A 27,558-nucleotide genomic window follows, 5' to 3' on the forward strand; every position below is an offset into this window, starting at 1 on the left:
AGGACAAAGTATTTGCTTTATCCTTATACAAACAAAGTCCCCGCCTATACAAATATTTGTCAGTTCATTTTTATCTTCCTTCTGTGAGGTATCTGAAATGTCTGTTGTCTTCTATACCTTTTGAACCAGGACTGAATACTTCGGTGATGAATGTAATGAAAGCAGAAGTTGAAGTAATGAACAACAATGACAAATATTGTGCTTTGTTGTTTGGTGAAATGTCTTTAGAAAGAGGGGTGTATTATAATGCAAGCAAACAAGAAATTTCAGGGTTTCAAGATTTAGGACATTTATGGAGGTCAAATGTTCATGCAAATCATGCATTAGTTTTCATGGTCAGAGGCATACATAAAAACTGGAAGCAGGCTGTTGCTTATTATTTCATTTTGTAGTCAGAGGTGAACCTATTGCAGTCATTTATGATGTCCCACATCTATTAAAAAATACTATAAATGCTCTGCTAGGAAATAAAATACAGTTTGGATTTAAAAAAAGAGGCCAGTTTTGAATATATTCACAGGGCTTTTATTCTGGATCAGCAGAAGATGTTTAAGACAGGAATCAGCTTAGTCATACAGTTGCTGCAGTTATTGAAACTTATGTGGCATTTAATATCTTACCTGCTGAGGCAATATACACTGCCGAATTTGTTGAAAAGATGGATTGTTTATTTGATTCACTGAACATTTCCTATTGTTATCCACAAGATGGCAAGTCTTATAAGTGTGCCCTCTCTGCAGAGTCCCCACATATTGAAATGTGGTACAGTCTGTTGAAGGAAATGGAAAATTGGAAAGTGCTGGAGATAGGCACAGGGAGAAATAAGACAAATATGTTCAGTTTCATAAGTGGGTGGCAAACTACAATAAGATCACTGATGTTCATTTGGAATAGATTAAAAAATGGCTTTAATTTTTTAAGCATGAGGGCTTTCAATCAAGACCCAGTGGAGAATGTATTTTATTGTGTGAGGCAGCATGGTGTTGCAAACACCACCCCAACTTGCTTTCAGTTCAAAGCAGCATTGAAAACAGTTATAGTCAATAACATATCCTTACCTACAAAGTCACTAGGTAATTGTGAGGATGATAGATGCATGCCATTAAGCAATTTAAGGCAATTTTTGGGAGCTAGTGATGACAACTTTCTTGATTCCACAACAGACCATTCCATTATAGATCAAAGTGCTTTATATTGTGCCCTTGCTGATAATGAGTGTGTCTGTGGTTTGAGGTTTTCGGGCGCTAAACAGCGTGGTCATCAGCGCCCAAACGCATAGAAACAGGAACACATGCAGTGAAGGGACGAAGACGGACACCAAACAAGGAGAACGGCTAAAAGACACAGACCTGACACAGTTACAAATCCTCACATACAGAGGCAAAACAAGAGGAGAAGATGGTGGTGGTGGTGTGTTGGGGCTTATGGGCGCTCAACATCGAGGTCATCAGCGCCCTGACACACATTAAAAGGAACAAATGTGGACAGACCTAAGAAAACTAAAGCACACACTCAAAGAAAGCAGGAAAAGAAGGAAAATGCTACATAAGAAATTAAAACCTAAGGAAAGGGGAAACATAGCAACAAGAATGTCACAGGAAATTGTTATTGGCTGGCCACTTACATAAAATATGTGTGAGCAAATTAAAATCCTCTCCCTAAAATCTTTGTAAAAACATTTGACAGGGCACAGAACTTTAAAACTTTAGCCACATTCATCCGAGTGTTGCCTAAAAGAGATGGCAGGTCCGCTGGCAAGTCAGCCGCGACCCGCTGGTCAGAAAATAAAACACAATCCAATAAAACATGGCGCACAGTGACCTGGACGCCGCAAGCACCACACATTGGAGGGTCCTCTCGCCGGAGCAGGAAGCCATGCGTCATAGGGCTGTGGCCTATTCGAAGCCGAGTGAGGAGAACCTCGTCCCGTCGATGGGGCTGAGAGGAAGTACACCACACACGCGTTGTGGGCTTGACTATACGGAGCTTACTGTCAGTCACTTCCAGCCACTCATCCTCCCACTGACGCATTACCCGTGAGCTCAACAGCGAGGTGAGTGCGTGCAAGGGGATAGCACACTGGGATACTTGTGGGGCGAGCCACGCCTCCTTGGCTGCGAGATCTGCCCTTTCATTCCCAGCAATGCTGACATGCCCCGGAACCCAGCAGAAAGCTACAACCTCCTCCAGTCGCTGTAGTCGGAGAAGGGCATCCTGGATGGTCTGGACAATTTTGTCTGCCGGATACAAACGTTGCAGTGAGTGAAGGGCACTGAGTGAATCGGAACAGACAAGAAATTTAGGAGAGGAAGAATGTCTCATGTGCTCCAGTGCCCACAAGATCGCAGACAATTCTGCATCAAAGACAGTAAAAGTCTGAGGCAGTCGGACCTTGAGGACACGATCCGGAAAAACAACTGAGCAACCAACAGAATCCCCTTGTTTCGACCCATCCGTAAAAACAGCTACATAGTCATGGTGCTCAGATAAAATGGCAGAAAATGCTGCATTAAAAACGGTGGCAGGAGTGCAATCTCTCTTGTACTGCAATAAATCTAAAATCACTCCGGGCCTCTTCAGTAACCAGGGTGGCAGGCGGTTAAAACCTTGGATTTGGGGTTGTACAGACTCTACACTGAGGGACTCTAGTACACGTTGCACATGCATTCCAAACGGCAACGTAGCCCGGGGACGGCGGGAAAAAAGGCGGTCCAGAGGTGGATGGGCAACAAGACGGTGGGCAGGCGAGTTGGGAGCTGCAAGAAACTTAAAAGCCAGGCGCACCAGCAGGAGCTGCCGCCGGATGGTAAGTGGCGGTTCGCCAGACTCAGCACAAAGGCTGGGTACGGGACTGGTCCGATAAGCACCCGTGGCTAGTCGAATCTCAGCATGGTGAACAGCGTCAAGGATCCGCAAATAAGATGGCCTCGCTGACCCATATACTGTGCACCCATAGTCCAGCCGTGAACGCACAAAAGCTCCATAAAACTGAAGGAGACGCGCCCTGTCCGCACCCCAAGACCTGTGGCTGAGGCACTTGAGGATGTTCAGTGCCTTCAGCATTCTGGCTTTCAAGTCACGTAGGTGTGGCAGCCATGACAACCTGGAGTCAAAAATTAGGCCCATAAACCGCACTGTGTCTCTAAAATGTAGGACAGTATCCCCCATATGCAAGGCAGGCAAAGTAAAAAGACGACGAGAACGATTAAAATGAACACAAACACACTTATCGGCAGAAAACCGAAAACCCGTCTTTGCAGACCACTCCTCTAACCGCCGCACTGTTAGCTGCAACTGACGGCTCACGGTTGCAACACTGGAGGAGGAACAGAAAACAGGAAAGTCATCCACAAATAAGGAGCACTCTACTGGACTCCTCACTGGACTCCTCACTGTAGACGTTATACTGTTGATGGCTATGGCAAAGAGTGTAACGCTTAAAACACTGCCCTGGGGGACACCGTTCTCTTGCTCAAAGCGATCAGACAGTGTGTTACCAACGCGGGTCCGAAAAAACCGCTGAGACAGGAAAGACCGAATGAAAATGGGGAGGCGGCCACGAAAGCCCCATTGATGCAGTTGTGCAAGAATATAGTGTCTCCAAGTAGTATCATATGCCTTACTGATATCAAAGAAGATACCGATACAGTGATGCTGACGGAGAAGAGCCTGCTGAATAGCCGCCTCTAGGAGGGTCAGGTTGTCGACCGTGGACCGAAATTTTCGGAATCCACACTGAAAGCGGCTAAGGAGCTGTCTGGTCTCTAACAGCCGGACCAGACGCCGGTTAACCATCCGTTCCAGGGTCTTTCCGACACAGCTTGTCAAGGCGATACTACGATAACTACCGGGACATGTGCGGTCCTTTCCTGGTTTGAGGAGAGGGATGAGGATTGCCTCCCTCCACGAGGTGGGGAACACTCCTGTCTGCCATATGAGATTAAAACATTCGAGGAGGATTTCCTTTGATGCCGCTGGCAGATGTCGAAGCATGGAGTACCGGATGCGGTCGTAACCTGGTGCAGTGTCAGAAGTCTCAGTAAGTGCTGATTCAAGTTCCCACATGGAGAAAGGGGAATTGTAGGCCTCAGAACTGTTCGACCGAAAGTCCAAGGTCGCTCTTTCGACAGTCGCACGGTAGCGACGAAACGCTGGATCCTGATTTGCAGTGGCAGTACTTTGTGCAAAATGCTCTGCAAGCGTCTGAGCAATGGCTCTGGGTGTCATTTGGAGGCATCCCTGTTTCAGGACAGCAGCTACTGGTAAACGGCTATGTTTACCGGAAATCCTCCGGATGGCTTCCCATACTCTTGTGGAACAAGTGGAACGGCTGATGGAGTCCAGGAACTCCTGCCATGACCTTTTCTTGCTCTCTTTAATGACACGGCATGCCCTAGCTCTCGCGATTCGAAAGGCGGTAAGATTGACCGCTGTTGGGCGGCATTTAAATCGGCGAAGAGCCGCACACCTGTCCCGGATGGCTGAACGGCACTCTTCTGTCCACCAAGGCACAACGCGCCGCTTAAGAGTGCCAGAAGACTGTGGTATGGACAGGTCAGCAGCATGATGGACCACAAGCGTGATGTGATCCACCCATTCCTGTACGTTATTGTGGCGGACAAAGACAGCCAACCGAGTGAACAGTGGCCAGTTAGCCCTGCCAATCATCCACAATGGTGGCTGCTGCTCCAGCGATACACCATCCAGGAGATGAATGCGGATAGGGAAGTGATCGCTGGAATGAAGGTCGTCAATGACCACCCAGTAAACAGAGTCGGTGAGAGTTGGAGAGCAGAAAGATAGGTCAATGGCTGAGAATGACACTGTAGCAGTAGAGAAATGAGTCGGAGTACCTGTGTTGAGGATGCACAACACTTGAGAAGTTAGGAGGCTCTCCAAAATTCGACCTCGAGTGCAAAGAGAAGTGGAGCCCCACAGGACATGATGGGCATTGAAGTCTCCCAGGAGGAGAAATGGGCGGGGGAGTTGGTCGATAAGATCTGTGAGAGCGTCTAAGGTCATTGCATCCAGAGGGGGTAAATAAAGGGAGCAAACGGTAAGCCTCTGAGGTGAATGAATTTCAACTGCAACTGCTTGCAGGTCAGTATCCAGGGGGAGAGCAGAGGAGTGGTGGTCATTATTGACAAACACAGCGACTCCGCCTTTGGCCCTTTCTCCAGTCAGGTCATCTTTGCGATATGACATATAGCCTCTTAGTACAGGAGCATCAGATGGTTGTAAATGCGTTTCCTGTAAACACAAGCACAGGGGGTGTTGCCGTGCTATGAGGTTCACTTCCTTCACAAGTGCCCGGAATCCATTCATGTTCCACTGTATAATGGGAGCCATCTATCAGGGTGGGAGTACCTTCATCCTCACTTTCTGTCGGGGAGGAGAGGCCACAACAGGTGGAGGCTCAGTTTTGGGGCGAGATGAATGCCACAGTCTGACATCAACCTCCATCGCCTCAGAAGAGGAGTCAAGAGAGACATCAGAGAGAATTACATCCACATCAGGAGACTGTATAACTGCAGTCTCCTTTAGTGGGCGAGTCTTCACCTTTGTCTTTGGCTTCGATGTTCTGGCCTGAGGTGGCATTGGAGCCAAAACCTCAGAAGCAGTAGGGAGTGTAGCAGTGCTGGGCAGTGCACAAGACTGGACCCGGGAAGGGGCAGGAAGTTCCATGATGTCAGCTACCACTACCTGGTCAGAAGGCCGGGGAGGAGCAGCAGGCGTCACAGGAACGGCAGCAGCACACGTACTTTGACAAGCGCAGGTGCTAGTGCTAACAGTAGCAACCTCCGTTTGTGTAGCGACATCGGTTTTCAAGACTGGTTGTTTGAGAACGGAAGAAAAGGAAGCAGCGAACGTGGGCGGCTGCATGGACTTGTAAATTTTCTTCGCCTCACCATACGGGATGCGTTTTGTAGTTTTTAGTTCCTGGATCTTCCGTTCCTCAAGGAAAACTCTGCATTCCCTACTCCACACAGGGTGATCCCCAGAGCAGTTGACACACTTGGGAGGAGAGGAGCAACCAACTCCCTCATGGGCGGCTTTACCACAATTCCCGCAAGTGGCTTCCCCTTTACAGCCGAGAGTACTGTGTCCAAAGTGTTGGCATTTAAAACACCGCATGGGGTTGGGGTAATAAGGCCGTACACTGAGACGTAGGAAACCTGCCTTCACATGCTCTGGCAATTTGGTGCTGTTAAATGTAAGGATAAATGAGTCAGTCTTTATGAGAGCACCATCCACCCGTTTCACAATGTGTTGCACGTCGACAATTCCTTCCCGGGACCATTCAGCCTTCACTTCGTCTTGGGGAATGTCAACGAGATCTCTGCAAGTCACAACACCCTTGCTATAGTTCAAGGTGTTGTGAAATTCAGTCTCTATCACAAACTCCCCAAGAAATTGTGCCTTCTGAAGGTTCTGGATTTGCTGGAAGCTAGATGTTTCAACCAACAAGGTGCCATTTCGCAAGCGCTTTACAGATTTTAATGTGCCAGCAATACCTTCTAAGCCCTTCTGTATATAAAATGGCGAAACTTTTTCAAAACTCCCATCTTTTCTTTTAATTATGAAAAACACATTCTGCGAAGCAGCATGCGTTCTGTTACTAGTACCTGAATCAGGAGGACTGGCTACACGAGCCCTCTTGTTGGATTGGGTGTTAGAACCCACCAGCGGTCCACCCTTTCCGCTGGCAGGAGAAGAATAAAAGTTCGAGGGTTCCATCTTGGCCCCACGAGCAGCTAGGGAACTAGAAGTCCACCTAGACAGAGCCCCGCGTGCCTAGGTAAGCCTTATACAACTGGGGTGCGGCAGGTGCCCCAGAGGTTGCCCGCTTGCGACTGTTCCACCCCAACAGCCATGCATCTTATAGGCGCGCAGCACACCGTAAGATTGAGGGGTTTTTATAGAGGTTTACCTTCCTCGCAATCCAGGCGGTCAAGCCAAGATTACCATTCCCCGCAGCACACAACATTCCACCGCCGCGCCATGCGGTGGTCACTGAAGCATGTCCGTGGTTTACGGTGACAGGAGACTGGCGGCACTGACCAGTCCCCAGCTCAGGACTGCTGCTGCTGGTAGTGGTGGGGCTGATGTAAGAAATGACAGGCAAGCACTAGCATATGTAGCTGGTTACATTCTACAAAAAATGGGTATAACACCTGAAACCAACTGTAGTGACTGTAAAACAACCCTGTTCTCACCAACACCCACAGAGCATCATTTATTTTCAAGTTTCAAAGAATATAATGCCTTAAACCCAAAATTATAGTATGCCAGTGACAGCTTAATGTTCTTCGTAGCAAATGTTCATAGTCAGTTGTATGCATTCTTAGATAAATGTGGACACCAGGAACAGTGGAGAATACATTCTATTCACTGTTTAAGTTTCCAGAGGAAATAACATTTTGCAAGGCCCATTTTTCTGAACGGTATATTTCAAGACAATGTGTCCTCTATTGATTTACAAATATGTGAAAGATTGGAAACACACCATCAGTAATAAAAGACTTGATATTGTCAAAGGCAAATTCAGTAAACGGTTTAAAGCTTTATAACAGTTAAAAGAAAATTTTTCTTGTGTGTTTGAGAAATAAAAAGTAAGTTTTGTTTTCATTTCACTGTTTTTATCCACCTTTCCTGCTTTTGGTACTTGGTATTGATGTTTTCTTTTTTGTATTGAAGCATTTACAGTAGTAAGATGTATGAACATTTTTAAGAAATTAATGGTCAGTAGGGCAAGTTTGCTGGGCAGTTACTCAGAACTTATAGTCCTGAAACATATTTGTAACAAATTTTAGAATTCTTCATTAATTAATACTGTGATAAATATTTCTTAATTCAACCTCTTTAACTGCTGTTTATTCTCTTAATAATAGGCTTTTTTTCTCCATTGATCCAGCAGCTTGTACGACGTAAAAATTATGATAGTATTCAGAAATATTTGTAGTCCAGTTTAGCTGCTACAATGTTATTTTTCTTTTGCTTCAATTATTTACACTACAAGCTTGTTTCGATTGACTCTCAGTTTCAAGTGTTGCATTTGGTTCTTATGAGCCATAAAACATGCTGGAGCTTTTACATGTTGATAGATAACAATATAAGCATGTCAATTTAAAAGTCTATTTTTGACGTTTGCACCTGACAGTCGATGCTTCTATCATGTTTTCTTGTCTGTCACCCGCAAACGTCAAAAATAGACTGAAAATATTATTGAATAAGTTTCTCTCTGCTGTAGTACAGTGTGCTATAGCTGTGTTTCAATTATTTTATTATGATGCCGGCCAAAATAATTACATAGCACGCCCAGAAAAATAAGGTAATAGAATTAAAAGAAAAATAAAAGCCTACAACGTAAGTAAACTAGAGGTGGATGCAACCCACAATGTTTTCATATTTTAGTTCATCTCCATACCACTTGAGGTGCTGCTGTCGGTCTGTGTTTCCCACTTTTAACACGGGAGTTGCGTTTCTCTTTTTTCTTGTTCTGTGCTTTGCATGCTTGCACGCAGCCGAGCTGTGTCCGAGTATGTTCGTTCATAGCAGCATTACAGTATAGAATCAGTTTACAAAAGTTTGTATCAGTTTGTGTATTGTGGGGAGAATCCAGCTCTATATAAGTTTGCTCACTCATATTTGTTGTTGTAGCGAAGTTGACTATGGCAGCAAAAAGAAAAACTCTGTCTGTCGTTGAGAAAGTGAACTTGATTCAGGAAGTGGAGAGAAATGCAAATGTGCCCGTAAGTGAAATGGCTTGATGCCTGGGACTTGCACAGTCTTCATTGTCAGGAATATTGAAGAATAAGGAGAAGATTCTGGATCAAGAAACACAGTGCGGTTCAAAAGCAAAGCAGAGAAAAAAATGTTAAAAAGTCACCATACGAAGAAATGAAATTGAAGCTAATGGAGTGGTTCAATGGTGCACATGCTGAAAACTTACCAATCGATGGGGCATTGATAAATATGAAAGCATCTACGATATCAGGGAAACTTGTGCTAACAGAATTCAAAGCTTCGAATGGTTGGCTGGATAGGTTCAAAAAACTCTGTGTGATAATTTGCAGGGCAGTATGCGGAGAGAGTGCTGCAGTTAGTGCTGAAAGTGTTGAACACTGGAAATAAGAGGCGCTGCCGCCCCTCTTAGAAGGTTTCAAATCTCTGGGTGTGTACAATGTGAGTGAAACCGGCCTGTTTTACCAGCTCATACCCTCTAAAACCTTAAGTGTTAAAGGAGAAGCATGCCATGGAGAAAGAATGAGCAAGCGGAGAATTACTGTTCTCTTATGCAGCAATGCAGACGGCAGCGACAAGCTGGACGGCTCCACAAAAGTGTCCATATTTATGTTTTTAAAACAATGTGGTTTCTCGGATTTACCGATAACCCAGGGACAAAACTTCTCACTGTTGTCAGCATTACAGCGCAGTACAACGGTGGCACATTGTTTGCTTTGTGCTCCACGATGACACTTATCACCTTTTATCCCCAGAGTGTGAGTTGGAAAAAGATTGTAGAAAAATCCAGTTTCATCAATGTTAAACACATCACAGAAGGCATACTTTTCCCTCACTCGGTTGAATTCATGCAACCAGCTGTTCACACTTTCTTCATCATCTTTATTTGCTTCACCACAAATTTGTACAGATGAAATTGAATGTCTCTTTTGGAACCGATACAACCAACCAGCAGAACAACGGAAGTCTTTGATGCCCGTATCTTTAGCAATATCATTTGCTTTTGACTGAATCACAGGGCCAGTTAAAGGTATGTTAGATGCACACATATGTTTGAACCATTCTAGCAGTAACATCTCGATGTCTTCATACTTGGCGGTACGAAGTTGTTTAGATTTGTTTCCAGAACCTGATGCCGCAGCATTAATAATTTTTTCTCGATTCTTAATAATCATAGATAAAGTAGATTTAGGTATTCCAAACTGCTCTACAATTGCTGTTTTCTTGGTACCACGGTCCACTTCATCTAGAATCTTAAGCTTTAACTGTACATTTAGTGCTGTCTGTTTCCTCTTTGCCATTTTCGTATGCTACGGTACTGGCTGCAACTGTAGTGTTTATTCAGTATTCCAACTCGATAAAGCTATGATTAACAGAACACTTGTCAAATTTGGCACTGAGTAGGTTCCTAAATGCTGCTGCACACATTATTGAATGTCTTACAATGCACAGCATACGCTGATTGTTGAGGTGATAATCGTGGCTACCGACCTACAATATGTTAAAAACAAGTCATCAATAAGTATAATTAGCTTTGTAGCTACATTTCCTAAATTCATTTCAGAAAAAGAAATTACGCTTTAGAATGCTCTAAGGTCAGAAGTTTGTGTTACAGTGAAATTTAATTACACTAGGAACTGAAACAGAGTTTGTAATTCACCTTAACCGAAATTCGTGTTAACCGATAAAACATACCATAAGAACTAATGTATTCCTGGTGGGACCAATATTTTTTTCACGTTAACAGCGAGTTCATCTTATGCACATTTGCTCTAATGAGGTTATACTGTAATTGAAAGTCAGTTAAGAGTGCTTGCTCACATGAATTGACAAATTTAAAAGGCAATTTTTATAAAACAGTAACTTTAAATCAATAAAATCACAGACCCAGGTTGCCAAAATTAATTAGGGGGGTTTAATGAGAAACAGCAAACAGATCTGGTGCTAGCAAAAGAAAGCATCAGGCACTCAAGTTAAGGGCCCTCGCCCACTAAAATTGGCAAATAGAAAAATGACAATTTTAAACACAGTAAGCTCAGATCTATAGAATAATGGACTAAGTCCTTAGTAACTAATAAGGGCACTCTGGTAGGTATCACTAGCCCGATTTAGTGGTAGCAAAATATTTAAATAGTTGCTCAAGCTAACGGTGATAGCCCACTTACATTAACAATTGAAAATAACTCCTCTTTTTCAAAAAAAAAAAAAAAAAGAGAAGAAACAGTAACAATAAATCCATAGGAAGAGCACTAGCTCACACAAACTAACCAATTCAAGACACAATTTTTAAAACGTAACATCTAACCAAGATAACAGTGCATGTAGGCCTTAACCAATAGTTAGGGCAATCTTACAGATAACTCTAGCCTGTTTTGTGGTAGCAAAATTTTTACACAGTTGCTCAGATCAAGGGCTCTAGCCCACTAAAAGTAACAAACAGAAATAACATTTTTAATTTTTAATTACTTAGTGACAGACTTAGTACTGAACAACTAGTCAGACAATCTTGGCAACAAATACCTTAACAAGAAATAATGACAAAATCTGTCATGCTGATCCAATAGTTTCTAGCAAATAAACATTGCAATAAATATATTGTCCATGTGCCTAGGATTCATAGACAGGATGCATCATCTTATTACAAAAAGTACACACAACTTACAGTTTAATGCACCATCAGCCACACCAAGTGGTGGAAATAATGAATGACTGTTCAATAAACTTTATGACATTGGCAGAGCCATGAGTGGTGTGAGCTTGTGTTCAACAAGAATTTGATATGCCAACTAGTACACCAGCACAATGATGTCCAAAACTTATCTTACACAGCACCTTGACCCAAAGGTTTATTACAAAATAAAACAAGTTCGTTAGTTCATAGAAGCAGAACAAGGTCCCAACATTCGAAAGCAAGCTCCAAACAAGGTAACTGACTGGCACCCAAAGCAACTGGCAAACACTAGTTCACACACAAGGAGACAAAATGGTATTAGACAACTTAAAGCATGAAACAGTTAACTGTTATTATCATTTCCTACAGCTGGCTCTGGTCATTTGTGCCCAAACACCTGACTCCATACTGTCACTAGTCCTGTACAAACACTTCCCAGAAAAATAGCTCTTATGGATGTGTACACAGCATGTGATTCCAACTAGAGCACTATCTATGGGATCCTCCTCTATCTTCCACACCCTCACACCAATTGCACACCAACTCACTCTGCTAATCATACAATGGATTGGAATCAATACACGCATATCATTAGTATTCAATAGCAGCAAGACTATGGGCATGAGGAGTGCTGGTGTATAGGGAAGTGGCATCAACAGTGACGAGTAGGGCTCCAGGAGGTAATGAGATGGTGACGGTGGAGAGTCAGTGAAGGAAGTGGTTGGTGTCATTGACAAGGACAATTGATTGGAGGCCAGTGAGGGCTGAAATTCTTTTAGTGGAGGCACAATAACCAGCTACAATGGGGGGATTTGTTGTGGATATTTGGGAGCATTTATAAAGCGGGTTTGTGGGGTATCATAGGGGTAAGGAGGGAAACAGATTCAGGGAATAGTCCTAAGGCTTTAAGCAGGTTATGTTGTACTTCTGCGATGGGATCACTTTGGCAGAGTTTACAGGTGGAGGAGTCAGACAACTAGCAGAGGTCTTGCACCAAGTAGTCACCAAGATTCATAATGCCAGTAGCAGACTTTAGTCTGCAGGTAGTATGACTAGGTGAGGCTCTGTCTGTTTGATACTGTTAGTAATCTGGGCACCAGCCATTACATTTTTGACATGCTAAGGCCAGGGGTTATGCCCTATTTTCCAGTTGTCTTCGACATTATCTTTCAATAAGATAAAACAGTACCACAAGTTGCTTACAGTACCACAAGTTGCTTGTGCTCAATACAGAGGCTGTTCAGTTGTTGCCCTGACCATTATATTCTGCAGATATATTACCCACTGATAAAATCTGGTCATGGATGCTAAGAGGCTGGGGTATAACACTACTGTAACTAATGAACTGTACCACAGAGTTCAGGCTGTGTGGAATAATGTACCTGTATTTGCCATCCAAGTTCAGTCTGACTTGATGCCCAGCTGGATAGTAGCCATTAATGTTGCTAGTGCTGGTAACAATGTACTATACGTTGTACATTGCATGTCCCTTCCTCACGATAAATTTAATTATTTATTGTTCCTAATATAATGTACACACACTAAGTAAAATTCCCTTGTGTGCTGTGCTTCTGGTATTGCAATTTTAATGGACAGCAGTTTATATTTATCGAAAGGAAAATTCACTTGACAAAACTATAAAATTATGAGACAGAATTGTTAGCTTTTACTTGCCTTCAGGAAGCAAGATATTTATTACTGCCAATAGACACACAATAAAGTAGACAACATAACTTTAGCTTTCAAAATTATTAATTACTTCCTTGTGGAGGAAAGAGGGGCAAGTTGTATTATTCTACAAGGAAGTCCCTGTTGGTATGTCACTTCCAATGTATTCATGGCTTTGTAGCCAAAAAATACACACAACAACTCAAACAGGTGCATATTTTATACGAAGGATACCACATAAAAATAATTATGTGTAGTACTTAATCTGTATACAATTTCATTTATGGATTTTTCTGTCACTTCTTGATAGAACATTTCCATACTGACAGTTGAATAACACTTAGGCATTTTTTTTTGGTCTACTGATTATTATTTGCATGAACTAGTTTTCAGCTTATTAGGCCATCTTCAGATAACTACTGGCTATTGTTTACAAGGAACTTGTGATCTTACGAACCAAACATTCTGGACTAAGATGCAAAATACTTCCATATGATCTTTAGTTGTGGTATTGTCTTTGGAATTGTCAAATGGGTCTTTTGGCCTTTTTTTCTGTACAACTGTTCTTTAACATAATAAATCACATTTTATGGTTTGTCAGTACCATGTATGACAACAATTAGAATTATTTACAATACACATTATTACAAAATTACAATTTTTTGGTATTTGTTGTGAACAGTTGCACTGGACACTAATTGTTGGTTCTACAACAGCAATGTTTACTTTGGGGGTTACATTTTGTTATTAGAAAATTGTGCATCAATAAATACCAAATATTACATTTATGGGAATCGAGATGTTACATACGGTAATATCTCACCCAACATTCGCTCATTTATAATGAATTAACTCTATTTTGATCATAGCGGTACAAACACATCTGCTCGAATACAGAGTTCGGAACACACTGAGATCAACAGTTTTCAAACAAGTTCGTTCTCAAAGATGAGGCGGTTGACTCTTGCAGTCGATAACTGCCACAGGGCCCCCGCCGGTAGTGTGGAGCACAGGTGCTGGTCAGCGGAGGGAAGGAGGCACGGAAGGCATCCACAAGTTGACCGTACCATGCTGCTGATGGCACGGTGGAAGCAGAAGGCAGCAGCGTGTTGGTGGGGAGAACATCGTCGTGGGCGAGGCCATGCAGCGCAGCGGGGTTTTGATTCGATTAAAGGCACGGAGTGTGTCGAAGATGCGATGCGATGTATTGCCAAAGTATTTGCCGGCGAGTGCCATGTTAAGTGCAATGTAACTGGTAACAGTATGTTATTGGCTATATGACATAAAGGAGCAAGCATGCTGTGGCTTAACAGGTTGCGTAAGAGATGCCGGATGAGCAACACTCGCGGTAATGACGGAGTTATAGATGTGCTTGATGTCGCAGCAGGGGAGAAAACAGCAAGCTGCATATGATTGATCTCGGAGGCGGATGACTTCGGTGTAGATGGAAGCGTCACCTCAGAGTCCGTGGACGGTGTGTGTGTGTTACAGCGGTAGATGGCAGGATGTTCCAAGCGGAGCTGACAGTGTCGGTGTTTTGATGTGCGAAACAGCCGTGATCGAAGGTTGGGGGGCGTGACCGTGAGCTCTGTGCTTGAGGCATGGTGACGGTGAGAGGTGGTGGAAGGCGGACGTGGTCAGCGAAACCATGGTCGGAGCAGGAAGGCGATGAGACGTAATGTGAACGTGAAGAAGCCGAATCAGCAAATTAACTACTGGTCTGTGGCGGAGAGGCGACACAGTTCGATGGAACTGGAGCTGCGTGTGTGCTGTCACTGTCGGCGCTGCGGTCGAGTCTTAAGGCTGCAAGCTGCTCGCACGAAACTGCTGCACGGTCATGTGTTGGAGCGGAAAAATGCTCATTCGTCGAAGCAGAAATGGCAGATGTGTTGGTCGTACATTGCGGAGGTAGTGAAGAGGGCGGCAAAGCAAGCAGCACTGGAATGTAGCTGGTTATGTTGTGGTACAGAAATGAAGTGTCTGGAACTACCAAGGAAAGGTGGCAGCAGCATAAATAAGTTGCTTGTATCACATCAGTAATGTAGAATTTCCACTTGTGGCGATGTGATGATGACAGTTGTGACATCTGGGACATAGATCCATGTAGCGTGATTGTCAGGGTATTAGTTGTAGCTGGTAGTAACGGCAAAGGATCGTCAGCAGTCAGAGGCGGAACAATGACAGGAGCATCTCATTGCATGTCGTGCTCAGTCGGTGTCACCTGCAGCATGTGTAACTGATCTTGTACAAACAAGTTGTATGTCGCAATTTGCTCACGTAGCTGCTGCAGTTGTTCAGGCAAAAATGTATGTCCTGAAGCAGTCTGCTGTGTATCACTGAGTAAGATGGGGTTGAAACCAGAATCTGTCTCTATCAAAGGGTAACCTGGCGTACAAGACACGGTCGGCGGCACAGTATTGACGTAACAGTTCGAGTAGAAGAGATCGTGTGTGCGATCGTGAATGTGAAACTCAGTACTCGGCGACGGCGGAGTGAGAACATGTTCACTGCTGTATGAAGCATTGATACAGCTGAAATCGTCTTCTAGGGTGGGTGAACAAGTTGCGGGCGTGATCGAGTAGTGAACAGCCGGGCGGTAAGCGTGCATAGTGTCGGTGAGTTGTTGACAAGATGTGGGTGCGGTAGCCGTGGCGGAATCGCATTTCGCGCAGCTGTTTGTTTTGACTGGGTCGAGGTCAGTGAGCCAGCAGGTGGCAGCCGTGATGTCGCTGTCGGTAGTGGTCGGGCAGAGTCGGTGTGGCTCAGGTTCTGCGTAGAGGGAGGCATGGCACATCCAGTGTTGCACTGAGAAACAGCCGGCATTGTTGTCGGTGTAATTGATGCATTGTCGTTGATCGGTAGGATGTCCTTGATGAAATTGTTCCTGTGAATTCGACCAGACATGCAATTTAGCCGTAGTTCGGAGTCCGTGCGAACTGGGATTTGCAACATAGTCCCCGTTTGTTGCAGTCCATCATTTGGCATGATTGTCCGGTATCGAAGCACTTCACAAAGTTAATTCATTACACAAAAGCAAGTCAAAATAGTCCAAATTAATCGGTGAAGAAGCACTGCACTGTCCAAAAGTGAAATTACCGACGCGTTGAGCGGGTTTCGACAGACGACGTGTGCGCCTCGGTTGCATTGTCGATGTGTGAGAAGGTGACGAAAGTTACCAAAGAACACCATTCACACAAGAGTCGGGAATTTACACACTAATTACACTTCCCTGTAGACTGCATCCAGATGGATGTAGAAATCCGACAAAGCGTTGCTGCATTGTTTGTCCATGCCAATGTTCCAGTACACATTTCTGGCATCGTAAGCAGCATTTGTGAGCATCAGGGTCACCAGTATAGGGATCAAGATGTCACATACGGTAATATCTCACCCAACATTCAGTATTTGCTCATTTATAATGAATTAACTTTATTTTGATCATAGCGGTACAAACACATCCACTTGAATACAGAGTTCGGAACACACTGAGATCAACAGTTTTCAAAGAAGTTTGTTCTCAAAGATGAGGCAGTCGACTCTTGCAGTCGATAACTGCCACAGGGCCCCCGCCGGTAGTGTGGAGCACAGGTGCTGGTCAGCGGAGGGAAGGAGGCACGGAAGGCATCCACAAGTTGACCGTGCCATGCTGCTGATGGCACGGTGGAAGCAGAAGGCGGCAGCGTGTTGGTGGGGAGAACATCGTCGTGGGCGAGGCCATGCAGCGCAGCGGGGTTTTGATTCGATCAAAGGCACGGAGTGTGTCGAAGATACGATGCGATGTATTGCCAAAGTATTTGCCGGCGAGCGCCATGTTAAGTGCAATGTATCTGGTAACAGTATGTTATTGGCTATATGACATAAAGGAGCAAGCATGCTGTGGCTTAACAGGTTGCGTAAGAGATGCCGGATGAGCAACACTCGCGGTAATGACAGAGTTATAGACGCGCTTGATGTCGCAGCAGGGGAGAAAACAGCAAGCTGCATATGATTGATCTTGGAGGCAGATGACTTCGGTGTAGATGGTAGCGTCACCTCAGAGTCCGTGGACGGTGTGTGTGTTACAGCGGTAGATGGCAGGATGTCTCAAGCGGAGCTGACAGTGTCGGTGTTTCGATGTGCGAAACAGCCGTGATCGAAGGTTGGGGGGCCTTGACCGTGAGCTCTGTGCTTGAGGCATGGTGACGGTGAGAGGTGGTGGAAGGCGGACGTGGTCAGCGAAACCATGGTCGGAGCAGGAAGGCGATGAGACGTAATGTGAACGTGAAGAAGCCGAATCAGCAAATTAACTACTGGTCTGTGGCGGAGAGGCTACACAGTTCGATGGAACTGGAGCTGCGTGTGTGCTGTCACTGTCGGCGCTGTGGTCGAGTCTTAAGGCTGCAAGCTGCTCGCATGAAACTGCTGCACGGTCATGTGTCGGAGCGGAAAAATGCTCACTCGTCGAAGCAGAAATGGCAGATGTGTTGGTCGTACATTGCGGAGGTAGTGAAGAGGGCGGCAAAGCAAGCAGCACTGGAATGTAGCTGGTTATGTTGTGGTACAGAAATGAAGTGTCTGGAACTACCAAGGAAAGGTGGCAGCAGCATAAATAAGTTGCTTGTATCACATCAGTAATGTAGAATTTCCACTTGTGGCGGCGTGATGATGACAGTTGTGACATCTGGGACATAGATCCATGTAGCGTGATTGTCAGGGTATTAGTTGTAGCTGGTAGTAATGGCAAAGGATCGTCAGCAGTCAGAGGCGGAACAATGACAGGAGCATCTCATTGCATGTCGTGCTCAGTCGGTGTCACCTGCAGCATGTGTAACTGATCTTGTACAAACAAGTTGTATGTCGCAATTTGCTCACGTAGCTGCTGCAGTTGTTCAGGCAAAAATGTATGTCCTGAAGCAGTCTGCTGTGTATCACTGAGTAAGATGGGGTTGAAACCAGAATCTGTCTCTATCAAAGGGTAACCTGGCGTACAAGACACGGTCGGCGGTACAGTATTGACGTAACAGTTCGAGTAGAAGAGATCGTGTGTGCGATCGTGAATGTGAAACTCAGTACTCTGCGACGGCGGAGTGAGAACATGTTCACTGCTGTATGAAGCATTGATACAGCTGAAATCGTCTTCTAGGGTGGGTGAACAAGTTGCGGGCGTGATCGAGTAGTGAACAGCCGGGCGGTAAGCGTGCATAGTGTCGGTGAGTTGTTGACAAGATGTGGGTGCGGTAGCCGTGGCGGAATCGCATGTCGCGCAGCTGTTTGTTTTGACTGGGTCGAGGTCAGTGAGCCAGCAGGTGGCAGCCGTGACGTCGCTGTCGGTAGTGGTCGGGCAGAGTCGGTGTGGCTCAGGTTCTGCGTAGAGGGAGGCATGGCACATCCAGTGTTGCACTGAGAAACAGCCGGCATTGTTGTCGGTGTAATTGATGCATTGTCGTTGATCAGTAGGATGTCCTTGATGAAATTGTTCCTGTGAATTCGACCAGACATGCAATTTAGCCGTAGTTCGGAGTCCGTGCGAACTGGGATTTGCAACATAGTCCCCGTTTGTTGCAGTCCATCATTTGGCATGATTGTCCGGTATCGAAGCACTTCACAAAGTTAATTCATTACACAAAAGCAAGTCAAAATAGTCCAAATTAATCGGTGAAGAAGCACTGCACTGTCCAAAAGTGAAATTACCGACGCGTTGAGCGGGTTTCGACAGACGACGTGTGCGCCTCGGTTGCATTGTCAATGTGTGAGAAGGTGGCGAAAGTTACCAAAGAACACCATTCACACAAGAGTCGGGAATTTACACACTAATTACACTTCCCTGTAGACTGCATCCAGATGGATGTAGAAATCCGACAAAGCGTTGCTGCATTGTTTGTCCATGCCAATGTTCCAGTACACATTTCTGGCATCGTAAGCAGCATTTGTGAGCATCAGGGTCACCAGTATAGGGATCGAGATGTCACATACGGTAATATCTCACCCAACATTCAGTATTCGCTCATTTATAATGAATTAACTTTATTTTGATCATAGCGGTACAAACACATCCACTTGAATACAGAGTTCGGAACACACTGAGATCAACAGTTTTCAAAGAAGTTTGTTCTCAAAGATGAGGCAGTCGACTCTTGCAGTCGATAACTGCCACACATTCTTACAGTTGTTACAATTAGTAATGTAAACACATAAGGGGTATTACATTATATTGGGGTGTGAATTTTTTTACTATTGGGACACTTTGTGGTTAGTAGCAGGTTTACTGTATTGTGTAAAGATTAAGAGTGGTGATGTGTTTAGTTGCAATTGGTCATTTAGAACCAGCTGGGGATTTAGGGGTAAGTGTTTGTTAATTTCAAGTGCTTCTAGTAGGCTGAATTTTCTGCCTTTGTTATCTATATGTAGCACTTCTGTGTGTGTTAGATATTTGAATCCTCCTTTGAGCACATGTTCAGCAAAGGTGGAGTCTGATTTATTTAATCTCCAGCTGTGTTTGCGTTCAGTCAACCTTGTTGATATGGCCCGGCCAGTTTGACCAATGTACAGTTTATTGCAGTCAGTACAGGTTATTTTGTAGACCCCACTGTTTAGTCCTTGCTGTCGGATAGGAGATTAGCTGTAGTGCCTCTTACATAACATGATGTTTTATAGTTTTGGGATTTCAGTGTTTTGGCTAGTTTGTCTGATAGCTTACTTAGATATGGAGTAGTACACCAGTTGGTTTTTGGTGTGGTTGTTATTGCAGAGGGGGCATAAATGTAGGCCAAGATTTTCCTTCTTTGTTTCTTATGCAGGATTTTGTCAACTAATTTATGGTTATAGCCATTGTTATAAGCAACATATTTCATGGTGTCTACTTCTGTTTGGAGATTTTGTTTTGACATTGGTATGGATGTGAGGCGATGCACCATGGAATGGAAGGCTGATTTTTGTGTGTTATTGGTTGTTGTGAACATGATGGTTATACTGTGTCTGTTGTGGTTTTTCTGTAAATTTTGAAAGTATATGTATTTGTGGTGATATTTATGTTAAGGTCTAAAAAGTTAATGGATTTTTCATCTAGCTCCATGGTGAGTGTATGTTTCTGTGTTGTGAATTTAGATGTTCTAGGAATGTGTTCAGTTGTCTGTTGGTACCTGTCCACACACACACAGTACATCATCTACATATCTGTACCAGTATTTAATGTTATTACTTAGGGGTTCATTTTCTAGGAACTGTTTTTTCAAGCCTGTCCATGAATATTTTTCTAAAGCAGTTAGAATCTCTGTTAACTCATCTCTTTGCAAACATGAGATATTATAATTGTAGGTGATTTTAATGTTGACTTTCTTATAGATAACATGGGAAGAAATGATTTATCACATTTAATGAACTCTTTTAACTTAACAGCACTGGTGGATTTTCCCACCAGAGCCACAGCTAATTCTACAAGTCGAACTGACAACATCTTCTTAGACAGCAATAGAATTCTAAACATAGCTGTAAAGCGTATATTGAATGGGCTCTCAGACCATGATGGTCAACTACTTTCAATTGATAATGTTAGCCCTCTTTGTAAGAACAATTCCTGCAGTAAAACTTTCAGAGTAATTAACACACAGTCTATCAATAGCTTCTGTAATTCCCTACAAGAAGTAGACTGGGACCAGATTGAGCTCTTTGACAATGTTAATGACAAGTACAATGCTTTTCTAAATGAATTTATCTGCCTATTCAAAGCAGCTTTTTCTAAAAGGACTGTCAATCCAAATGCGAGACCTACTCTAATAAAAACTGGCTAACTCTGGGCATTAAAACATCTTGCAGAAGGAAAAGGAATCTGTATGCCTCACTAAAATCCAGTTATAGTGTAGAAAAGGAGAAAAACATTACAAACTGCTCTGTCCTTAAAAAAGTTCTAAGAAGGGCAAAGAGTATTTCTATAAAATCAGAAATTGATGTCTCTAGTAACAAAATTAAAACCATATGGGGCATAATAAAAAGGGAAACAGGTAAAATCCCTGCTGCAGAAAACACAATAGAAATTAAAACAAGTGATACCATTCATGATAATGTTGAAATAATCACTGACATTTTTAACAACCACTTTCTGGCATCAGCAGTACAAACTGGAAAAACGTGTTATGTTAATGAAGCCATGTTATCCCTTCAAAAAGCTATTAATAAAAAAAAACCAAGCAGATTAAAGTGTCTCCTGTCACAGTACATGAAACTGAGAATATAATTAGAGAAATGAAGAGCAAGAATTCTGTTGGCAAGATTACTGAAGGAGTGCTATAAGCCAATAAGCAAAATACTGTGTTACATATTCAATGAATCCATCCAGCATGAGATTGTTCCTGAGAGACTAGAGTATGCTATTGTCAAAACTCTCTTTAAAAAAGGCAATAAAGTCGACATTACCAACTATCGGCCTATCTCCCTTTTAACAACCTTTTGTAAAATTATTGAGAAACTGGTTCAGAAAAGACTTACTGAACACCTCATGCATTATAAGTTATTAAACAGTAGCCAGTTCGGATTTCAACAGGGTGTATCAACAGAACAAGCTATTTTTTCCTTCACCCATCAAATCTTAACAGTCTTTCAATAATAAATTATCTCCTGTTGGTATCTTCTGTGACCTTTCTAAGGCCTTTGATAGAGTTAATCATGAAATCCTTTTAGCAAAGGCTGAATATTATGGTATAAGTGGCTCAGTTGGCTCATGGATTAAATCCTACCTAGCTGGAAGAAAGCAGGTCATGTTGAACGACTGAGCGGTACTCTGTGTGATCTAGCTGGGCTCTATTGGCTGTGGTGTTCCTCAGGGCTCTGTACATGGCCCCCTTCTCTTCCTCATCTTTATCAATGACCTTCCCTTGCATACTAGCTAGAAAAATCACTTTACTCTTTTTGCTGGTGACACCTCTATCCTCATCAACAAAACTCCCAACCTCAATCTTGAGGAATCGGCCAATATTGCCTTTAGCGAAGTATGTAATTGGTTTGTAAATAATGGGTTATTACTAAATGTTAATAAGACCCAGTTTGTGCATTTCCAAGCAAGGAAAAAAGAGGATCAATTAAGTGTTACATTGAATGGTAGTGAGTTACTAGAAGTTGAGTCAACCAAGTTTCTGGGTGTACACTTTGACAACAGTCTAAAATGGTCTGAACATATTTTGCACCTCCACAAAAAACTCAGCTCAGCAACATTCACTGTTCATATTATTTCCATGGTATGTGACTGAGACACCACAAAAACTGCTTATTTTAGTTATTTCCATGCATTATTGCTGTATGGCATAGTTTTCTGGGCAGCCTAGACATTCTTATAGGAACCTTTTTAGAAAATTAGGGATACTGACAACTGCATGCCAATATATCTACTCCCTGTTATGTTTCATTGGTAAAAATGGACAATCGTACAAAACCAATGATTCATACCATACCCACAATACCAGAAAGAAGATGGACCTCCATTATGAATCAAAAAACCTTGCTATTGTACAAAAAGGAGTCCATTACATGAGCTGCAAGGTATTCAATGCTCTCCCACCATCACCGAAATTACTTATCCAAGAGCTTCCCAAATTTAAACAACAGCTCAAACAGTATTTATTGGATAATTCCTTCCATTTGGTAGAAGAATATTTCAGTAGAGTTAACTGTAATTGATTTTTATCACTTACTAATTTGATGTACTATTGTGCATTATGATACTCACCATCACTATTAACATTACTGTGTCTTTCATTTAGATATTAAAATCTACCATATTTTTTAATGTAATTTTTTCTATACCTATTAATGTGTATTTAGTCTTATAACACATATCCTCTTGCAAGAGGTACTTTTATGTATTCCTGTTGTATTATTTGTAATAATTCTGGCACATCCTGCATCCATGTGAATGTTTCGCAGTATTGGATTTATGGGATATAAATAAATAAATAAGTAAACAATTAGTGTCCAGTGCAACTGTTCACAACAAATACCAAAAAATTGTAATTTTGTAATAATGTGTATTCTAAATATTTCTAATTGTTGTCATACATGGTACTGACAAACCATAAAATCTGATTTATTATGTTAAAGAACAGTTGTACAGAACGAAAAGTCAAAAGACCCGTTTGACAATTTCAAAGACAATACCACAACTGAAGATCGTATGTAAGTGCTTTGGATCTTAGTGCAGAATGTTTCGTTGGTAAGAACACAAGCTCCTTGTAAACAATAGCCATTAGTTATCTGAAGATGGCCTAATAAACTGAAAACTAGTTCATACAAATAAAAATCAGTAGAATAAAAAACCGCCTAAGTGTTATTCAACCCTCTGTATACAATTATGAAATTAATAACAATTAGTAATTAATTAAAAAGCATGTGCTTTTTATAATGACAGAGTAAAGTCAACATACATTCTTTAGTCTGGCATGCCACATCTTAAAAACTTCACTTCTTCCTCTAAGAGATAGGGTAGTAGGCACATGTTGATCAATCCACTCCTCAATTTTTGCCAGCAGTGTAGCTATTTCATGTACGATTGGAGACTTTTCACAGTCAACTGAAAGTGGTTTTCCTTTAATTGTCTCATTGAGTGATGTGATAAACAAAAAATAGTCCTGCAATTAGAGAAGTGTCAAGTTTTATGAAGCAGATAATTATTAAATTAAAGTATAAGGAAAAAACAATATAGAGAATTTACAAGAATATTTTAAATTACCTTATAAATATGTAACTTATTCTGTTCTTCACAGAAATGAAAGACTTGTCTATCAGTATAAAAAGGAAAGGACGTTCAGAAATTCATTAATTCCACAAAGGGAAAGATGGGATGACCATCATTTACCTATAGGAATTTTAAATCCCAGTCTATACAAGTTTAAATATTGTTTAAAAATATTCAGAGGCAGTTAGAATTGTATCAGTTTCACATTTCATGACCTTCCATTATACTGCAACAGGCAGAAGCATCCACAGCCCACAACATGCACGAGTAAAGCAGCTACTTTGGAAAAAAAAATAGTCTTCCTCTTACACTGCTAAGCTATTGTTCTTATCTACTATTTTATTTATGTGACTTAACTGACGCCACAGGACACTAACAGCAATATATGCACCAGAAAATTTAAAAATCTGTGTAAAACAAACTTCAGAAATAACTGGGATTTACATCTATGTGTCAAAATATTCTGATAGACTACAGAATAAACGACTAATAAAAACCATTTACATTTATTTTCATTTTTATTTAACTATTTCATATGACATTGCATTGTTGTTCACCATAGTGTTCATTTCGCGACTACAGTTTTTCCCTTCTTATTGTTTTTCATCTAATTTTTTAAACTGTTTTGCTTATTTTTCAATGCAATTGGCACTGGACTTGAGTTGTGTTGACTGGTTTTCATTTATATTAGAATATTTTGTTAGTATTGTTTTATATCTTCTTTGTTTTTTTAGTTTTTTTCTGCTTTTAATGTTTTTCAATGCCATCTATTTCTTTTTAACTTTCAATATTATGAGAGGAAAGTTGCTACTCACCATACAGCAGAGATGCTAAGTTGCAGGTAGGCACAACAAAAAGACTCAACTATGCTTTCAGCCATTAAGGCCTTCATCACCAAAAGACAAACATAAGCGCACATGCACACACGCACTCATGCAAACATCACACACAACTGCAGTCTCAGTTAAAATTATGCTTTTGTCAAAAACACTGCTGTATTCATGAGTGCCTACATATTACCCATGGAAACAAGCAGAAAATCATTTGAATGGTGCAAATGATGAGAGTGAGTTAATGGAAAATCTGACATATCCAAAGAAACTACAATAGGTAGACTGTATATCATGCATCTTAATCAAGAAGAATGCTTCTTTCTTTGCATGCTGTTGGTAAATGTGTCCGGTCCAAAGTCTTTCCAGCAACTGAGAACTGTCAAAGGTGTTACACATGCCACATTCTGTAGTGCATGTCATGTCCTGAGTTTTCTGGTATGTATGCATTAATGATATCATATCCAAACAAATTCATACATTGTTTGAAATCCTACTGACCCCTTGCTCTCTTTCATCCCCAACAGAATTACAGGACAAATATAAACTGCACATGGCTGATGATATTTTCTTTCAAATAATTGAGGAAAATTCAAATATGAACACAGATTCCACAGCAAAAAACTAAAATGAAGTGTTGATAATGACTCAACATTTGAGCTAAGAAATCACACATAAGAGTTCTCGATCAATTCAGAATGCCATCACCAAACTGATCTTATGCTCCTTCATTCAAAGCAAGATTGTGTTGTGAAAAAAATTACAACACGGATGACTGTTTGTCATATATGCAACCACTTATTCCTTAGCTAACACTTGAGCACTAAGGCATTTATGATCAAATACTGCAACCTAGCAATAATGGGGTTGGAGAAATCTTCTTAGATGCAACAGGTGGTATTTGTAAAACATTTCTAATTACATTGATTCTGAGACCTGAGTTTGTCCTGGTGTACACAACTTTCAAATAACTTACGGGTATTCAGCCAGGTAACACTTTCAGCGACTGCTGATATTTCGGCAGGAGAACACCCCACCATTTTCAAGGCAAACTGCAACGGGCAGGCGGTGTACATGAAAATTTAAAACCTCAGTTCTTGGACTGAAGCAGGAAAGATAACACACACACTAAACACTAGTGCCACCAAAGATGACCAAAGTCAGAGCTATCGATAGTGAGACTATGAATTCGCAGGTGAGGTAGCATTGACTCTGTCCCTCTGTTTTTTGACAAGGGAGAGAGCCGGATTCCAAACAGAGTTTACACAGAAACCTCCATCCCTGTTAACGAGGTTGCTTGCTAATTTAATCTCAACTGCCTCCCTAATAACACTGTCCCAATAGCTGGACGTGCATGCCAATACCTCGGTGTTATTATATAACATGGGGTGACCATTATCCAAGCAATGTTCAGCAATAGCAGATCTACTTGGCTGCTGTAATCGTGTGTGCCGTTTATGCTCAGTACATCGGTCCTCCACAGTCCTGATAGTTTGACCAATATATGCCATGCCGCAGCTACAAGGAATATGATATACACCCGCCTTACGCAGTCCAAGATCATCCTTAACGAAACTCAAAAGTGCTCTAATTGTAGATGGAGGTCAGAAAACACATTTCACATCATATTTCCATAAAATACGACCGATCTTGTTGGACGTGTTTCCTATGTAATGCAAAAAGGCAGTAGACTTAGGTGTTGACTCAGAATTATCATCAATCACCCAATGTACAGTTGATTGATAGTGCAACGCACGTTCAATCTGTCTATCACTATAACCATTTTGATGAAATGTAACTTCAAGATGGGACAGCTCAGCTGGCAAAGTCTCAGCGTCAGAAGTGACACGTGCCCTGTGTACCAAGGTACGGAGTACCCCTTCTCGCTGAGCCGGATGGTGACAACTATTAGCCTGTAAGTACAAGTCAGTGTGAGTACGTTTCCTGTAGACTGCATGTCCCAATGATCCATCATCCTTCCTCCTAACCAACATGTCAAGAAAGAGAAGGCAACCATCCTCTTCCACCTCCATTGTAAAACGAATGTTCGGGTGGATCGAGTTCAGATGTTCTAGACAGACATTCAAATTCTCCCTACCATGAGGCCAAACAACAAAGGTATCATCAACGTATCTAAAGAAACAGGCAGGTTTCAAAGGCGCCGACTCCAATGCACGCTCCTCGAAGTCTTCCATAAACAAATTTGCGATCACGGGAGACAAGCCATCGCAACTCCATCTGTCTGCTCATAATACTGGTCATTAAATAAAAAGTAAGTGGATGTCAACACATGCTGAAAGAGATCAGTTAATTCAGCACCAAACCTGGCCTCAATTAATCGTAACAAATCAGACAGAGGAATACAAGTGAAGAGAGAGGCCACATCGAAACTCACTAAAATATCAGGGTCATTCAACCGCAGTCCCCCCAAACGACGTAAAAAATCAGCTGAGTTCCTAATATGATGTTCATACTGACCTACTTGTGGACTCAACAGAGAAGCTAGACGCTTCGCTACATGATATGTCGGAGTGCCGATGTTACTCACTATAGGACAGAAATGAACCCCCTCCTTGTGAACCTTCGGAAGGCAATATAACCTAGGGGGAACAGCACTAAAGGTGTTAAGACTCTTGATAGTGTCCTGAGACAAACCACTTTTCTTCAGGAGGCTGTTGGTCTTTCTCTCAACGCTTTTTGTGGGGTCAGCATCAATTCTGTGATAAGCTGAATCAGATAGTAAACGTTGCATCTTTTGTACATAATCGAGGTTTATTTAAAACAACGGTGGCATTGCCCTTGTCCGCAGGTAAAATAACAATATCAGGATCAACTTTGAGAGAGCGTAAAGCAGCCCTCTCTGCTGCTGTTACATTACTCTTGGGTGGACGAGCCCTAGTCAAAACACGGCATGCCTCCCTCCTAATCTCCTCTGCAGCGTCAGG

The 27,558-nt window shown here is 42.3% G+C and overlaps 1 protein-coding gene across 1 annotated transcript in view; it reads right to left on the bottom strand.

The window, feature by feature from the left end:
- LOC126191478 (serine/threonine-protein phosphatase 2A activator-like) overlaps positions 1-27,558 on the bottom strand; it is a 252,675-nt gene that overhangs the window by 185,020 nt on the left and 40,097 nt on the right. The window contains exon 3 of the mRNA XM_049932362.1: positions 23,473-23,676. Within this exon, the coding sequence (XP_049788319.1) occupies positions 23,473-23,676 (204 nt within the window). The remainder of the gene's footprint in view (positions 1-23,472; positions 23,677-27,558) is intronic.

The sequence above is a fragment of the Schistocerca cancellata genome, chromosome 6 (assembly GCF_023864275.1).
Source record: "Schistocerca cancellata isolate TAMUIC-IGC-003103 chromosome 6, iqSchCanc2.1, whole genome shotgun sequence".
NCBI lineage: Eukaryota > Metazoa > Arthropoda > Insecta > Orthoptera > Acrididae > Schistocerca > Schistocerca cancellata.